Genomic DNA, 18,862 nt, shown 5'->3' with positions numbered 1-18,862 from the left:
TTCTCTACACTGACGAGTGAAAAAGTAGAGGTGTGGAGCACAGATGTGAGTAACTGGGTATATGTGGGGTTGTGGGATGAGTTAATCAAAATTCTCTTCTGCTTGCTATTCTTTCCTCAATTAAATAGGAAGCAAGGTTCACAGGCTGAAAGTGAAGATGGGTAGGAGATATTGGAGGAGGAAAACAGAAGGAATGAAAGAGTCATGCAAAAAAATGGAATGAGTAGACTATGGAAATACAGTATGACTGCAGGAAAGTAATCATGACTGATGAGGTTAGTGAAGGTAAATTTAGAGTGAAACTGGTCAGCATGTCTGTGTTGATATAATCAGGACTATGGTTTCTCTAAGCTTGCACAAGAAAGCAGAAGCGCAGAGGGGTTAGGTTTATGCTAAGTACTGATTGTAACTGCTCATGGAATTTAAACAGGATAAAGAGGGACGAGTAAAGCCATGAGGGGGATGTGGAAGGTAGTAAGTTCAACAGACTGTAGATTGCAGTAGGTCTGAATGACTTATGGAGTTCAGGTCTAGAGAGACAGAGATGGAGATGGTTGCTGGAAATAACAATGAGTTACTCTTCATTAAGCACCTACAATAAACTAGTCACTTTTGATACTACCTCATTTAATTCTCAGAATGACTGAATGATGGGCATTATCTGTAGTTAAAAGAACAAGTTGAGGGGTGCCTGGGTGGCTCAGTCGTTAAGTGTCTGCCTTCGGCTCAGGTCATGATCCCAGGGTCCTGGGACTGAGCCCCGCATCAGGCTCCCTGCTCGGCGGGAAGCCTGCTTCTCCCTCTCCCGCTCCCCCCACTTGTGTTCCCTCTCTCGCTGTGTCTATCAAAAAAAAACTTAAAAAAAAAAAAGAACAAGTTAAAACTAGGGGTTAAATAACGTGTCCAAGGCCAAAGAGCTACTAAGCATTCCAACTGGCCTTTTGGGTCACATTTTCTTTGAGAAATAAACACCCTACAAAACTAGAATAAGAGGGGTGCCTGGGTGGCTCAGTCGGTTAAGCGCTGGACTCTTGATTTCCACTCAAGTCATGATTTCAGGGCTGAGATCGAGCCCCGCAGGGAGTCTGCATGAGATTCTATTCTCTCTCATTCTCCCTCTCCCTCTGCTCCCACTCCAAATAAATAAATAAATCTTAAAAAAAAACACAAAAAACAAAACTAGAATAACATCCCCGTAAATAAAATATTTTACAAACTCACACTTCATCCATTAAAAAACTTACTTCAATGATACCTAGATTTTAATATGGCTAATTAAAGTATTACTTCAGGGGTGCCTGGGTGGCTCAGTCAGTTAATTGTCGGACTCTTGATTTCCACTCAGGTCATGATCGCAGGGTTGTGAGATCAAGCCCTGTGGTCGGGCTCCAGGAGCTTAGAGCCAGCTTAAGATTCTCTCTCCCCGGCTCCCTCTGCCCCTCCCCCACGTGCACACATGTGCTTCTCTCTTAATGTAAAGCATAGAGAAATAAAAAGGTAAATTGTTCCTGTAGAGGGCATCTTCTACCATGGAGTAGTAAACTCAAGTTAAACCACCTGCAGTTACTGGTATTATTACTTTGGCACTGAGTTATAAACACTTATAAAACTCTTGCTATGTGTCAAGCACAGATAAAATTTCTTTACTCTTCCTATTTCCGTCCTTCTATTATTATCTTCTTCAGGCTTTATGCTGTTTTCTCTACTTCTGATTCAGAAAGCCACAGCTTATCTTACTCCACTGGAAAATGTAGTTAGTTTCTGGCACTGACTTCAGACTCCCCAAATTACTAAATATTTCTGTGGACTGTAGAGCAACAATAAACTGTTTCCAAGGCTCCAAGTTCTGGCAACCTCACTAAACAGGGCAACCAAAAGAAACTGCAGCTTGAAGTGTTACCAGATCTTTGACATTTTAGGTAGCGATTTTGTGAATTGCTAGATTAGGTCCCCAACTCATGTGAGAACGCAGAAAACCAATAAAGCACTTCACAGGAATTTCATTCATCCTACAAAGCTCTCCTACTCACTCAACGGAGTTTATGAGTATGTGGCTAATTAACAATCAAGAAGTGGCTAAGGTATACCAATGGGCAGGACTCAGCAGCTGACTTAAGTAAATGATCCATGACCAGCTTTGATACTCCACTACGAATGCCTTGATTTTAAGGACAAATCATTTTAAAAGCAGCTGGCTTATTAATCATTCTTCTTCACAAAGTCTCTTTTTCTAATGCAGTGGCAACCCGGTTTTCACTTGAGTGGTGAATTTTCCCGGTATAGCTACCTTAATATATATTACATGAGAATTTCACTCATTTTAGCCCATTTTATTTAAATATTGTAGAAATCTACAAACATAACACTTATGGGAAATATATACTTTCTCCAACTTTGAAATTCCCATAATTAGAAATCTTCGATAACTACAACTATCCTTTCATTTATTCAAATATTTACGAGGGGCTTGCTATGTCAAGGCACTGTTCTAGGCACCAAGGATAGAGGAGCGAATGAGACAAAAACTCTGCATTCGTGAAACTTCCATCCTGTGGGCAATCTCTTGCTATCCACACTCTAGTATGTGCTTGGGCATCATATTCACAGACATAGGTTTGAATATACAGTAATTGGAAATATTCTACAAACTATTCATGCATGCCACCACTTCCAATTCCCTCAAACATCCTGAACTAATTCTTCCCTTAAATTTTAAATGAAAATTATAAACGAGCCTGAGTCATAAGGTAAAAACTCCATCTCCCTAACAATGTCAGTTTTGTTGTAAGATTTTATCCTCCTGCACTTCTATTCTCCAAAATCTCTCACTATTGGAGGCAGGGTCGGGGGGCAACATATCTTAAGCATTTCAATTTTAAAGAGATATACAATTGTGAACGTGGAAAGTACTATTTGGAGATTCCCCAAGAGATTTCTACAAGATTAATCAACTAAAATGTTAAATCATTTCCATTTATTCATTAAACATTCGTTCTCCCAGGAGCTCAGGGAGAGGGGGGAGGGAAGGTGACAATAAACACATGCAAATAAGCAAAGATTACATGCAGGTCATAATCAGTGTTAGGAAGAAAATAAACTCAGAGCTGTGACAAAGACTCCAAGAGACAAACTACAGACCAAATGATCTATTAACATACTTAATAGACTGACATCAGTCTCTTACTAGGTTGCCTTTAAGACTCCTTGACATTCATGGGGCGCCTGGGTGGCTCAGTTGGTTAAGCGACTGCCTTCGGCTCAGGTCATGATCCCGGAGTCCTGGGATGGAGTCCCATATGGAGTCCCACATCAGGCTCCCGGCTCAGCGGGGAGCGTGCTTCTCCCTCTGACCTTCTCCCCTCTCATACTGTTTCTCTCTCTCTCAAATAAATAAATAAAATCTTAAAAAAAAAAAAGACTCCTTGACATTCATATAGAAGATTCTGTGTATCAAAGCCCATCAAACTTACTTCAATATTACCTTTACAGAGCTAGAGCTAGTCTGTGAAATCTCTAGCAGAAAATAAAGGACATCACCCAGTTAGTTACTACCTCTGGGATTGGGCTTTTGATTATATTTAGTGTGATCATACAATTTATTACCTAAACTGGAACATTTTCAAGAGAGAAAAGGGATGCTTTATTTTTATTTTTTTAAGTTTTTTTTTTTATTTTTTAAAAAAAGGTTTTATTTATTTGAGAGAGAGAGAGACAGAGATAGCAAGAGAGAGCACAAGCAGGAAGGAGAGGGAGAAGCCGGCGGGACTCGATCCCAGGACCCTGGGATCATGACCTGAGCTGAAGGCAGATGCTTAACGACTGAGCCACCCAGGCACCCGAAAAGGGATGTTTTAATAATTATGCCATAACAACAGGCACAAACAAGGACCTTCCACCAGGGTAAACCAGGCCATATGGTCACCATAACTATATACCATATCAAATATAACTAATCCAAAATTTTAAGAGCATTGTATAGTTCCACATGAATTTAAATTTTAAGTAACATCCAAGTAAAGGACCTAAGTTTTAATCTGGATCATGTAAACCAAGTGAATCCCTTACTAAATTTAAGTGAAAAGGGAAAACAAAAAAGTTCTGAAAAAGTAATCAAAGTATCTTCATGACCTTGGGGTAGGGGAAAATTCCTTAAAAGAAAAAAAAAGAAACACCAGCCATAAATAAGAGGAATAAACATGCCTACATTAAAATGAACTTCTGTTCACCAAAAGAAACCATTAAATGGGAAAAGATATTTGCAACAGATATACCCAGCAAAGGATTCGTACTCAGAATACTGAACTCTAGAAAAAGACCCATATTTCAGTAGTAAAATGGGCAAAAGATTTCAAAGGCATTTCATGAAAGGTGAAATCCAAATGACTAGGATATGAGAAAGTGTTCAGCTCATTAGTAATCAGGAAGATTAAAGCCAGGTACAATCACACTCACCAGACTGGAAAGGATTAAAATCTCTGGTACTAAGTATTACTGTTGGTAAGGGATATGGAACTAGAACTCTCATATACTAGTAACTGAAATAAAAACTAGTAAACAACAACAATGAAACTACTTGGCATTACCTAATAAAGGTAAAGACACACATTCCCCATGATCCTTCAATTCAAATATACACCCTCAAGAAAAGTACACAAACAGGCATCAGTGCACTTAAACACAAATGTTCATAAAGGCACTGTTCACAATAGCAAAAACTGTAAACAATTTAAACATTAACTGTAGAATATTAAAAACAAATGCAGAATAAACTTGTTATATTCCTCATGAAATACTATGCCACAACAAAACAAAATCAAATATATACAAGATGATTCCATTTATATAGAGTTCAAAAAAGGACAAAACGTAAACTCTATTATTTAGGGATGTAATCTTAAGTGATAAGACTATAAATGTTAAATAATGTTTATATCCAGCTTAAGTGGGTAGTAGTGGTGATGGGAAGATGCAGGGAGTGGGAGGATTCTGGGATGCTGGCAATGTCTGTCTTGCCCTGGGTGGTAGTTACAACGATCTCTGTTTAAAAATATTTCATTCTTATCTATGTATCTTTTCAACATGTGGGGTATTTCACAATAAAAGGGGGAAAAAAACTCTTCCCAGAGGGGAAAAAAATTAACTTCCAAAAGAGAATTCTAAGAATGTCATTTGAAGAGATTAACTCAATTGATAGTTCACAAAGATAACAGGGATCTCTAAATGCAAATACATATTGTGTTCTAAACTCCATAAATAAAGTTTGGCTTTAATCTGTTAGACTGCCATTCCTCCTCCAAATTTTGAAAAAGGTGGAATATCAGATATCAAATTACATCACAAGTCATATAAATTCTAAAATTTTAAGACCAAACACCCCACTTCTAATTCTGAAATTTGAAGTGCCCGGTGTTGACTGGATAGCTATATAGGAGTTTTAGATTAGATACTGCTAAGTAGAATAAGCTACCAAAATTTGGTAACTTCAGTTTCTGCAAATACAATTGGATTCCCAAACCTCTGTTACATATTAACTAACTTCTACTGCTTAAGAAAAGCATATATTATCTATGTGGGATTAATTATCAAAGCCATAAGTACAGATATACATTCAATGATTTAAAAAAATATTTTCATTGCTGTACTTATTTATCAAGTCGTGATACAAGGAACAAATTGGCATATGAACTGAACTATTACAGACTAATAAAATGGCAGTTTATTGACTAGAAGCTGAAAAGCCACATTTTTTAAATGTGGCTCATTATCAATATAGACTTTTTGTTTTCCTGTATAAAATGATATATTCAAAGATTTTTAAAAGGCTAAAGTTAGGGGCGCCTGGGTGGTTCAGTCGGTTAGGCGTCTGCCTTTGGCTCAGGTCATGATCTCAGGGTCCTGGGATCGAGCCCCGCGGCGGGCTCCCTGCTCGGTGGGGAGCCTGCTTCTCCCTCTCCCTCTGCCTGCCTGTCTGCCTACTTGTGACCTCTGTCTCTCTGTCAAATAAATGGATGAATAAAAATCTTAAAAAAAAAAAAAGTTAATACATCAGAAATCTCAAAAATGTACATTTTTTTTCATTGTGAGGAGTAAAAGTACAGTCAACTCAGTAAGTCACTAAGCTGGCAAGATACCTTAAAATTCAGATTAGGTAAAACAATGCTTTTTTAAAAGTTACTAAACGACTTTAATGAAAAATACTGTATGTGGTTCTCACCAAGAACTTTAGAAAGCCTTTTTAATAATTTCATAAAGCCATAAAAACTAAGACACTATACAGCTAAATATCCATGGGGTGAGAGTGGAAAAGAAGCGAAGATTTAAAAAAATAAATAAAATTAAGACTCCTTACTCGGGTATAAAATTTGTCCCAACCCGAGTGTCATTAAAAAGGACCCCAAGGGCCGCATAGGTGGCTCAGTCGGTTAAGCGTCTGCCTTCGGCTCAGGTTATGCTCCCAGGATCCTGGGATTGAGCTCCGCATCGGGCTCCTCGCTCGGCAGAGTCTGCTTCTCCCCCTCCCTCTGCCTGCCTGCCGCTCCCCCCTGCTTGTGCTCTGTCAAATAAATAAAATAAAATCTTAAAAAAAAATAAAAAGGACCTCAAAAATGTCACTAAATACTTGTGTGATACTGTGAAATGACTCTCCTTCTAGTTATAGATTAAATTTTTCTTCTTTTTACAGATTTAGGAAATTTCTTCCTAGCCCTGAACCTGTCTCTACGCCGGTATTCATTCCAAAACTCTACTAGATGTACTGGAAAGCTACCTTCGTTAGCTCGCCACCCTCTGCTAAGTGTTTCAAACTTATGAGATTTGTTTTAAGAGCAGGAGCTAAAGTTTATTTTCTTCCTGGTTTTCTGGCGGAGCGAAAGCACAGCACGTGTGAACGGAAACAAAACCCATTCAGACTGGGCAACGCTTAATGAAATATACTACGCGTACGACACTTTCCTCCTCAACGCCCAGAACTCGCCATCCCAGGGAGCCTCCACAGGGACAGGTCAGCGCCCACGGACTACTCAGATCTGCCTTGGGAACCAGGGTCCTGGATCAAGCTTGACCCCTCCTCCCCACCGGCTTTCCAGAAACAGGGTCGATGCGAGAAGCGCAAGCGTTTTTAAAAGAGATGGTTGCACAACAGCCTTTGAGAAGGATTCCGGTTTAACAGGTAAATACCACGTAGGAGACAAGTGGGATGCAATCTGCTCGATGGTACCGGTGGCATTTGGAGACCGTCTGCGTCGCTGAGCAAACCCAAAGTTTTGGCACATTACTTAACAGTTCACCTGATGAATACCGTAACGAATCGAAATTAAGAACGTGAGAAAATAGGTGCCTTAGAATCAACAAATCACCTAACTCGAGCTAGGCGGAAAAATTCTTTGAATACTCAGGCTTTGTTTTGTGGCAAGACGACAGAACCCCCGAATTTCGGAGTTGGAAGACACGTCTCTCCGTGTTCTCCGGCCCGTTCTCGGACTTCAGGGCCGCCCCGCCCGCCCAGCTCTCGGTCCTGTAGTTCCCGGATTGAAGGCGCGGACCTTCGGGGTAGAAGCCAGGAAGCCCGGGGGAGGCCGCGGCCCGGCCCGCGACGCCCGGGCCCGGAGGGAGGGAAGGGAGCGGCCTCCGGGAGGACCACGGCGGGGGCAAGGAGGGAGCGAGGAGGCCGCGGGCCGAGAGCCGGGCGCAGCACCCCACCCCGAGGCCCGCCCCGGCGTACCTTTGGCGAGGGCTACGGTGGAGTTCTCGGTGTCGATGGTGTAGAGGATGCCCTCGTAGCGGATCTCCGCCTTGGAGATAAGGCTGATCTTGCTGCCAATGTAAGGGGTGCCCCCGCTCATGGCGCCGCCGCCGCCGCCGCTCCGGGCCGCTCGCAGAGAGGCAGATCCCACGCCGCTGTCGCCGCTCCGCAAGCCCGCTAGCTCCGTCGGCGCCTACAGCAGCCGCCTCAGACCCAACATGGCGGCGGCGCCGGCTCCGCTACCCTCCCCCAGCCTCCCGCCCTCAAGCCGCGGCGCGGCGGCGGCGGAGGCGGCAGCGGCGGCGGCGCGGGGCATGCTGGGCTGGCGAGGCCGCGCTCTCGCGAGACTCGGCCGGCTGCGGGCGGCTCATCCTTACCGGGCGGTCGCGGTAGTGCCGCTGGTGTCTCTTGGCCTAGTTCGGGGGAGCGGTGCTCGCGCCGCTTGAGAGGCGATTCAGGGAGAGGCGAAGTAGCTCGTGTCGCCACGACACGGTGGGCTGGAGTGGAGGCGCGCGCGGCCCTCTTGACCTCACCTGCGGCCTCCGCCATTTCCAAACCCGTCGTATTTTGTCTTGGCATCCCATGTCAGCTAATGCGGATCTCAGCCTGGAAAGTGGCCCATCCGCCTCTGAGCTCCTGGCGAGCCCCTTTAAGGCCCGGTCCTTCCCCCTTTGAGGCTACTGTGCCCCTCTTGAAGCTCTCAAGACCCCATTACAGCATCCCATAACCCAACAAAGTCCCCTCCTCTACTCCCCTTCGCAGCTGCTGGAGCTGGGACTTTGTCCAACACTTTTTTTGAGATGGTCTCATCTAGACTCGTGGCTTTCAATGCCACTCTACACAGACCATTCCCAAGCATTTGTCTGCTGCTTTGATCAATTCTGTGAACTGTGGATTCATATAAGCCATAGTCTCCTCAGCCTCTCTAGTTGGATGTCCAATCGGCATCTAATTAACTCTGTGTCTCCAAAGCAATGCTCCCGATTTTCCCTCTAAAATTAATCTTTGCCCACTATTCACCACTGAGGTAACTGGTACCATTTATTCAACTGCTCATCCTTGGAGTCATCCTTGACTTCTCTCTCACCCCGAAATCTGTTCTGATTGCAAATCCTGTCCTTTCCATCTATAAAATATAAACTGAATCTGATCACTTCTCACCATCTCCATCCCTACCCCTCTACAACAAACCCTACTTACCCTGCCCAGGGTTACTGCAATTGCCTCCTAAAAGTTCCCTCTACCTCTCTTCTTGCCCCAAGTAGTTAATTCTCCACACAGCAGCCAGAGGGATCTTGCCAAAATCTAAGTCAAATCACGTCCTTCCTCTACTCAATACTCCTCTCCCCAGTGATCCTTTTGTCGCACAGAGTGAAAGCCAGACTCTTTACGTAGGCTTTATAAAAACATGTATGATTTAGCCCCTTGTTGTCTCATTTCACCATTCTGTTTTAGCCACCCTTTCTTCACCCAGAAGCGCGGCAACGCGGAGAGTGGGAGGCAGGAAAGAAGACTAGAGGTTGTGTTGAGGCTGGTGCACAATGGCTTCAAAGGAAGGCTATGAGATAACCTGCTTCAGTACCGGCTTCCCGACGGGGAATTGAGCTCTTACTCGTGTTCATTCCTTTCCCTTCCGGGCCTGGAACCTAGCTTAGCTTTGGATGCTTCCTGAGCCCATCCTTTTCCATCTCAAAGCTGGTGATTCCCAAATTTACATCTTCCTTCCGGATCTCCTGACTCCCTTGTCACACAAACTATGTACTTTCTAGATGCAGTTGTTGGGGGTGTGTCTCACAGGCACTTCCAACTCAACATGTTCAAAATTATCTGCATCTGTACCCTTCCTTTCCCCAAATAAACCTGCCCTTTATCCATGCTCCTCATTCCCATCACTGGCCCCAGGACTCAACCAGGTATCCAATACTGAAACCAAGAGTACTCCTCTAGATACACTCCATGGATCACCAATCTTGTTGCCTCTAGTTAATGTCTTGCAACTCATGGTTTCCCGCACCCTATGGCACCAGGAACTATGCATAATTATAGCTGATCAGTGTGATAGCCCATAGTATATTATGTATATGAATCTCCACCTTGTGTGCTAGAAAACAGTTGAGAACTGTGACATGTTTCATTTACCATGGCTTCCAAAAACCCAAATCCCATGTTGCTCTCCTGCTTAAGAGCCACAAGATCCCAATTCCAATGTGTGTATAGGGATTTCCATACCAACAAGCGATTCTTGGACACCAGCTGGGGTGTCCTATAATTCAACTCAATTCTGACACTATCTACACAGAGATAGCATCAGATCCCACAGGTTGAGGTCTCAGTCCTACAAGACTGCCCCCCTTTCAGATGCCAATCACAAGCCCAGGTTATCACCTGTGCTTCCAACCAACCAGCTACAGACTGGGGGCTCCAACGACCCCCAGCCCCCTTGGACTTCAGACTCAGTCACAAGCCCAGGTTGTTACCATACTTCTGACCAACTGGCTATTAATCAGAGGTTCCCACAACCCCCTTTCTTGGGTTCAATTCATTTGCTAGAGTGACTCACAGAACTAGAGAAACATTTTACTTACTAGGTCACTGGTTTATCATAAAAGCATATAACCCAGGAATAGCCAGATGGAAGAGATGCACAGGGCAAGGTATATGGAGAGGGGCCTGGAGCTTTCATGCCCTCTCTAGGCATGCCATCCTCCCTGCATCTCTACATCTTCATCAACCTGGAAACTCTCAAAACCCCATCCTTTTGGGTTATTATGGAAGCTTCATTACACAGACATGGTTGGTTAACTCATTGGCCATTGGCCATTGATTCAATCTCCAGACTCTCTTGCCTCCCTGGAGGTTGGGAGTGGGGGGTAGAGAGTGGGAGGGTGGCACTGAGAGGTCTAACCCTGTAATTACCAGTCCACTGCACTGGCAATCGGCCTCCATTCTTAGGCGCTTTCTAGAAGTTACCTCATTAACATACAAGAAGACAACTTTATCACTATCATTACTTAGGAAATTCCAAGTGTTTTAGGAGCTCTGTTCCAGAAACAGGATGAAGACCATATATGTATTATAAATCACAGTATAACAAGTTCACCCGGGCTTCAAATGCCTTGAGGGCAAGATATGATCTGTGTGTCTTGTAGGCTTCCCCTTCTAGTAAGACCTGGACCCAAGCATCAGGAGATGATGATGTCTTTCAGTTCAGGCCCCGGGCTTCTGCACTGCCACCCATTTAACCAAAGAGGAAGACTAGCTCTGTGTTTTGAATTTTCATCTATTATCTGTTGCTTTACCCCATAGAGATGTTTAAAGTATTAGTAGTTTCTTCTTAGCCACGCAGAGCCCTCTGACTGTGGCAGGCCCCGTTATTTGCCTGCCCATGCCCAGATGCGGTAAATGCCCCCGGTAGCCACTAATCTCTTCTCATCTATGAAGTCTTGTCCCCCTTCTCCAGAATTTAGTTCCTTTAGACTACTTTGTGATATCTGTAAAAAGAAACACATTTTACTTTACCCATTCTCTCCCTCTCCCCCCCATTATTACAGGGGAAGTGATTGTCTGCTGTGACCTTTTCAATCTAATTGGAAGTGGAATTTGGGAGGTTTTTTTTGGTCATATATATCCATTAGGCATATGTCCATTTTATCCTTAGAGAGCCCTCCCAGTCAGTTTTTATTCTAGAGTTGGGATAGACTGCTAGCCTTTTCGTTAAGTAATATGACATTGTTGGCTTGCATTTAAGGCTTATGTTTTTGGAAAATATATCCCTTCAAAGAACCACTCTCTGTGCAGTGAGATGCTCATTCTATGAGCTACACATCAAAACTGAGACTAATTGATGGTCCCATGTTTGCTTTGCAGTGCCAGTACATTATGTGAAATTGTGACTGATTTCCGTCTCTCTCCCTCTCTCTTTTCAGAGCATGATCATTGAATTTCCATAGGTAAGTGCACAGATGATACAATTTCATTGTTTGCTCCCTTTTATTTTTATCTTCTTAAAAAGATTTTATTCATTTGAGAGAGAGCAAGAGAGCATGAGAGAGCATGAGCAGGGGGAGAGGCAGAGGAACAAGCAGACTCCCCACTGAGCAGGGACCCCCCCCCCCCAACTCAGGGATCCATCCCAGGACCCTGAGATCATGACCTGAGCCGAAGTCAGGCGCTTAACTGACTGAGTCACCCAGGTGCCCCTATTTGCTGCCTTTTAATGAATAGTAGCTCTGAATAACATGTTTTTATTTCTAATTTTTAAAAAAGATTTATTTATTGAAATGGGGGAGGGGCAGAGGGAGAGGGGGAGAGAGAATCCTCAAGCCGACTCCCTGCTGAGCCCTGAGCCTGAGTCAGGGCTCGATCTCACTACCCTGAGATCATGACCTGAGCTGAAATCAAGAGTCGGCCACTCAACCAACTGAGCCACCCAGGCGCCCTTCTTATTTTTAAATGAGGAAACTGAGGCTCAGGGATATCAAGTAACTTAGATCCAACACTAAGATGGGAAATCATGAATTTCAACCTCATCAGTATGATTCTATAATGGATGTGCTTTACCTCATTCTAGGATGGCAGATGGAATTTTTCATCAGAGGACAACTCAAGTAGATGGCACTGCTTGCCTGGAAATTTGTGTTGACAATTCTGAGGATGTGTCTGAAACCATCAGGACTTTGTGCCATGATTGGTTATCAGTATCTTCCGTGGACACAAGGTGGAAGAGTGGTGATACCTGGAAATCTCAGTCTATACCCTTTACCTCCTAAGTACCTGCCATGAGAGTGCATACGGTAAAGTGCTTTGTAAACTTAATAACACTCTATAATTAGTTGCATTAATCTTTTTTAAAAATATTTTTATTTATTTATTTTGAGAGAGAGAATCTCCAGCAGACTCCATGCCCAGCGAGGAGCCTGAGGCAGGGCTCGACCTCACGACCCTGAGCTCATGACCTGAACCAAGATCAAGAGTCAGACTCTTACCCGACTGAGCCACTCAGGCGCCCCTAGTTATATTATTAATCTTACCATTACTCAAATATCTGTCCAATGACCTTAACAACAAACAACAGAAATGGGTAAGAAGTGTGTGTGACTGGAAAGTAAGCAAAATAATAGAAACTAGTCTCTAATGAATTTATCCAAAGAAAATCTTTCTAAAATGCAAATCTTATGATGCCAGACCTGGCCCTCAAACCCTATCCCAAAAAACCTTCAATGACTCCTTGCAGCTCTATGACCTTAGAATAACCTAGGGTCTGTTGTGTGAACTGGCTCCTGCTTAATTCTCCTGTCTGAACTCTAACCCCTCTGCTGTCTGCTCTTGTAGTCAGTTGGGGTGGTGCACAATCCCTGGTGGGCGGGTGGGAGGTGGTGGTGTCTCAGACCGGGTTTGGCCACTTACCGCTGACGAAATCCAAAGGCATGAGATGGGTGGTGGGGAAGCGAGAAAGGACTTTACTTCAGTGAGGCCAACCCCGGGGAAGACAGCAGACTAGGGTCTCAAAGATTATCTCCAAAGTGCAGAAAATACTTCCAGGTTTATTAGGAAAATGTGGGACAAAGGTGGGTGGGTGTGAGCAGGTAGGCAGTGAAGCTCAAATGGATCACTGTCTTTTTTTTTTTTAAGATTTATTTATTTATTTATTTGACAGAGAGAGACAGTGAGAGCAGAAACACAAGCAGCGGGAGTGGGAGAGGGAGAGCCCGATGCGGGACTCGATCCCAGGGCTCTGGGATCATGACCTGAGCCAAAGGCAGACGCGTTATGACTGAGCCACCCAGGCGCCCAAATGGATCACTATCTTAGAGACAGTCCTGGGCAGGGTCTGCTGGCTCAGGACAGTCCTTATTGCTTGAGGGGGTAGTTTTGTTTCCCAGTACGGGATGCTTTGCCCACAGGGTCTTCCACCTGAGCCAAGGGACAGGCTGGAAAGAAGAATCGAATTAGAAAGTTTGAGGTCAAAATTGGAGGCAGTTAAAGTCCTCTTTCATTGTCTCTACCCTCCAGCTTTCGTCCCTCGGTTCCGGAAGCCACATTAGATTTCTCTGGAATTCTTCTCCCTCTGAAGTCTTTTCCCTGAGGCTCCTCGTCTAGATATCCAGTCCCAGGGCCTTCTCACTGCTGTCCCGAGAGAGACTGTCTAAGACAGTTGCTCGGTCCATACGATCCGATCCAAACTGTGCTAATTCTGCCGTTGAGCTAATCACGTTGAGGTGAATTGCCTAGTTCTGTATCCATCTCCTTACCCGAGGCGGTAAGTTGTGCTGATAGCAGGGACTGTATATGCCTTGTCGCCTCTGCATTCTTAGTACCAACTCAGGACCTTGTGCAGACATGCAAAACATTTCTGTTGGGTGAATTAATAGACACATGATTTTTTGGTGTTTTGTGAATTTTCAAGAAAGATGCTCACAGTAGAAGGTGACCTTTTTAAAAAATAGGAGATATGGAGGGAGCCACTTCTAGCTTTACAGATTCTATTTTTTTAATTTTTAAAAATATTTTATTTATTTGACAGAGAGAGAATGAGAGACAGAGAGCATGAGAGGGAGGAGGGTCAGAGGGAGAAGCAGACTCCCTGCTGAGCAGGGAGCCCGATGTGGGACTCGATCCCAGGCCTCCAGGATCATGACCTGAGCCGAAGGCAGTCGCTTAACCAACTGAGCCACCCAGGCGCCCTACAGATTCTATTTTGATACTTGAGGGCTTAAAATGAGTTGTGTAGGAGCTTCGTTATCACACCTGTGTTCTATGTTTGGTTTTTAAAGTGAAACGTTTTGCCTCAAATCCGGGCATTTTTTATTCATTTCTTGTTGTGTACTAAGTTAACATGCAAATTTCAATTGTCAGTTGAGTAGTTCTGGGTGATGTTTTCTTGTTACTATGTGGCAGACACCCATGGCTTTCTCATTCACCCCATCTGGGCCTCCAGTGTCATCTAATTATCCTGAAAAGCCAAGATGTGTTAGAGCTGAGCTTGATTACTCTAATAGCACACAACGTTTTTACAAACCTCCTGATTCCTGAATAATTATCATTATCATATGTATGTGTTTAGCCAAAAGCTTAATTGGAAAATTCCAGAATGAAACAATGCTACACGAGAAAAAAAACCAAACAAAACAAAAACAAAACCTTCCAGGCATTTTCTTAAAAAAAAAAATCAAAGTGCTGCTAATACATGCATAAGGTTAAACCATCGAATCATGCAGAAGGGCTTATATTGGATAGCAATTATTCCCAGCCTACCTCTCCCCCGCCGTGGTCCTATGGAGGCAACCACTTTTAACTCATTCGGCTGTTTCTCTTGGTGGTTTCTCTAAATAATATGCTTACATCACCAGGTCTTGATTCATCCATTTTAGACATTATCTTAATTTCTAGCTATGTTAAATGAAGGTTTCTCTCACGGGGGTAGTACTTAGAGGTATTTTAAACTTCTTTTCCATTCCCGAGTTGCCTTTATTTCCGTCATGCGGGACTGAGGCTGCATGCGTCTTTAGGTGGGCCCCTTATGTCCGGGTGGTGCCTTGTTCTATGTATAGCCTTTGCTTTATTGACAGTTGCATTGTATGAGGATGCCCCTCACCTCTTGGGTGTACGTTTTGTGTGCTTGTCTTCGAGTGAGTCTTTATTTTGGGGGCTTTCATCCAACTCTGGTGACTACTGGAGCACATAGGAGAACCAGATCATAAATCCTCTCTGTTATGGGGCCTCTCTGCTTGCAGTGGACTCAGACTGAACGACTTCACTTAGGGTCATCAGGTGGGAAGCCACTCTCTTAGACATTTAACTGGCAGACCTCTAAAAGACTGTGGGAGTTCGGGGATGTTCAATACTTTTTTAGAGAAGAACCTCTGCCATTTTTCTGGGCGTGGGGTGCCATGTCAAGCCATCACATGGCTGTTTGTTCAGAGTGGTGGGGAGAGGGTAAGGCTCAGCCCTGTCTTATTCCTACCCTTTGTCGTACTGGGTATTTATATGACACAAGCCACTTGGGGGTCCCAGGGATGATTTGCTCCCTGCTTGACTGCCGTTTCCCTCCCCCCCCCAACGTATGCATTCCAGTCTTTGGCCTCCTGTACTTGGCTTTAGCGGTTACCTCCATTCTCTATTTTTGTGTGTACGTAGGGTAAAATAAACATTAATACAATTTACTGTTTCCACCATCTTTAAGAATATGGCTCAGTGGCATTAACTACGTTCACGGTGTTATACAACCCTCACCACCATCCACCTCCAGACCTTTTCCATCTACTCAAACTGAAACTCTGTACCTATTAAACAATGCCTCCCTGTTCACCCCTCCCCATAGCCCCTGGCAACCACCATTCTATCTTCTGTGACTATGATTTGACTACTCCAGGTACCTCATATAAGGGGAATCATACAATATTTGTTCTTTGTGTCCATCCTCTATTTCACATCTTCAATAAGTCTGCTGAAATGTCTTATTTCTTGATTTCTTTTTTTTTTTTTTAAAGATTTTTATTTATTTGCGAGCGAGAGAATGAGAGAGAGCACATGAGAGGGGGGAGGGTCAGAGGGAGAAGCAGACTCCCTGCCAAGCAGAGAGCCTGATGTGGGACTCGATCCAGGGACTCCAGGATCATGACCTGAGCCGAAGGCAGTCGCCTAACCAACTGAGCCACCCAGGCGCCCTTATTTCTTGATTTCTATTGAAAGTCCCATCTCTTGTTGTGGATTTGTACCTTTTACATCCCTTACGATTATTTTAGTAGGGTATTGGGAGAGCATGGAGATAAAAAGGTGGGATTAGCCATCTTTTTTTTTAAAAAATATTTTATTTACTTATTTGCCAGAGAGAGAGAGAGAGAGAGTGAGCACAAACAGGGGGAGCAGCAGGCAGAGGGAGAAGCAGGCTCCTTGCTGAGCAAGGAGCCCGATGCTGGACTTGATCCCAGGACCCTGAGATCATGACCTGAGCTGAAGTCAGACGCTCAACCGACTGAGCCACCCAGGCACCCCTAAACAGCCATCTTAAAAAACAAAAAACAAAACAAAACAAAAGAAATCCAGTCATCTTTAAGCAGGAGTTCACTTACTTTGAAAAGGGGAAATTCCAACGAAAGGACAAATAATGTATGATTCTACTTGTATGAGGTACCTCAAGTAGTCAAATGCATAGAGACAGAAGTTAACATGGTTGTTACCAGGGGCTGGAGCAGGGGGTAGTGGGGAGTATTTATTTAATGGGTACAGAGTTTTCAGTTTGGGAAGATGGAAAAAGTTCTGGATGTGCTGGTGATGGTTGTACAACAGTGTCAATACCCCTTTTTTTTTTAAGATTTTATTTATTTATTTGAGAGAAAGAATGAGAGAGAGAAAGCACATGAGTGGGGGGAGGGTCAGAGGGAGAAGCAGACTCCCTGCTGAGCAGGGAGCCCGATGCGGGACTCGATCCCGGGACTCCAGGATCATGGCCTGAGCCGAAGGCGGTGGCTTAACCAACTGAGCCACCCAGGCGCCCAACAGTGTCAATACCCTTAATGCTGCTAAATTGCACACTTAAAATGGTGAAATTGGTTAATTTTATGTTATGGATAGCGTACCACAACAAAAACTTTTTTTTAAAGAAAGGAAATAGTTAAGATTTCTATCTTCACTGTGTATGAGTTTATTACAATTAAGTGTCAGAGAAAAAGTAGCTCCTTTAAAATGCTATGGAGGGGCACCTGGGTGGCTCAGTTGGTTAAGCGTCTGACTCTTGGTTTCAGCTCAGGTCATGTTTTGAGGGTCCTGGGATCGAGCCCTGTGTTGGGCTCTGCACTCAGCAGGGAGTCTGCTTGAGTACTCTCTCTCCCTCTGCTCCTCTCCCCGCTTGGGTTCTCTCTCTCTCTTCCTCTCAAATAAATAAATAAATCCTTTAAAAAATTAAAAAATAAGTAAAATGCTATGGAAGGTGGGGTTTTAATTCTGGAAATGACAGTATCTTGTATCGGACCCACTTACCTGTTGATAACATTTACTAGCCCTGGACAAAAAACATTTTTTTAAAGATTTTGTTTATTTGTTTGAGAGGAGAGAGGGAGAGAGAGAGAGCATGAAGGGGGTGGGGCAGAGGGAGAGGGAGAAGCAGACTCCCTGCTGAGCAAGGAGCCTGCTATGGGGCTCGATCCCAGGACCCTGAGATCATGACCTGAGCTGAAGGCAGACGCTTAACTGACTGAGCCACCCAGGCGCCCCCCCCCAAAAAAAACCCCACATTTTTTAATGCTATTGCTTGAAGGCACTGGCAAATAACCTAAAGTGGGCAGGAATTGAAGGGAACATGAGTCTTGTAAGAAGGGAAGGAAAGAGGGTTAGCTCCAATTTATTAGGTTTTTCCTCAGAGGGCACTTCCAGTTCTCAGGAACACATGGGACATGGTCCAGTAGAGTTAAAATATCAAGTGGAGGTCTTATTAGCTGAAGAGAGGGAGCTTAGATTTTAGGGCTGCCAAAACAGGTGGGAATTGAAGGGGGGGCTGCCCAGAAAGAAGAGAGTCATAGGGAGAAACTATAAAATGTGCATATAAATTCCCTGTAATCTCTGGCTGACTCCTAAAGGGAACATGCACATGGCAAGACCTCAGGGAACCCAGTTGAAAGTTTTGGCTAGAATTTTAGGCAGAAATGTCTATACTAGTTTGAAGTTCAAGTCCTGACAGGTAGGAGGGGCTCAGTGAAGTCCTACATCTTTCTACTGAAAACCAAAGGATCGTGACTTACAAGTAAGCCCAGGGTTGAGAGTTATCAGAAATCAAAAACATCCCTTGGATGGCCTAATTGAGCAGACATGGAACTGCTGAGTGCCAGAGAGTCAACTTGAAGACATGTCAGTAGAAATTATTCAAATGAAATATAGGGAAAAAATGATTGAAGAAGATGAATAGAGTCTCAGTGACCTTTGGGACAATATCAAAGGGTCTATTGTATGTGCCTTTGGAATCCCAAAAGGAGACGAAAAAAAGAACGGGGTAGAAAATATATTCCAAATACCAGTGTTCAAAATTCCCCCAACTTGGTGAGATACATCAACCCCAGGTCCAAGATTCAAAAGAGAATCTACAGGGGCACCTGGGTGGCTCAATCAGTTAAGGCTCTGACTCTGGAT

General features: G+C 43.9%; 1 protein-coding gene across 4 annotated transcripts in view; it reads right to left on the bottom strand.

Annotated features, from left to right (window-relative positions):
- LSM14A (LSM14A mRNA processing body assembly factor) overlaps positions 1-8,006 on the bottom strand; it is a 61,523-nt gene extending 53,517 nt beyond the window's left edge. For all 4 annotated transcript variants that reach the window (XM_028123522.2, XM_028123523.2, XM_028123524.2 and 1 more), the window contains exon 1: positions 7,721-8,006. In XM_028123522.2, the coding sequence (XP_027979323.1) occupies positions 7,721-7,841 (121 nt within the window). In that variant the 5' untranslated portion in view covers positions 7,842-8,006. The remainder of the gene's footprint in view (positions 1-7,720) is intronic.
- Between the last annotated feature and the right edge of the window lie 10,856 nt (positions 8,007-18,862).

This window comes from Eumetopias jubatus, unplaced genomic scaffold, assembly GCF_037043125.1.
Source record: "Eumetopias jubatus isolate StellerSeaLion01/CBP00866 unplaced genomic scaffold, mEumJub1_p1.0 scaffold_10, whole genome shotgun sequence".
In the NCBI taxonomy this organism is placed as follows: Eukaryota; Metazoa; Chordata; class Mammalia; order Carnivora; family Otariidae; genus Eumetopias; species Eumetopias jubatus.
The sequence above is the reverse complement of the archived record's forward strand: the minus strand, read 5'-3'. Positions and strand labels throughout refer to the sequence as shown.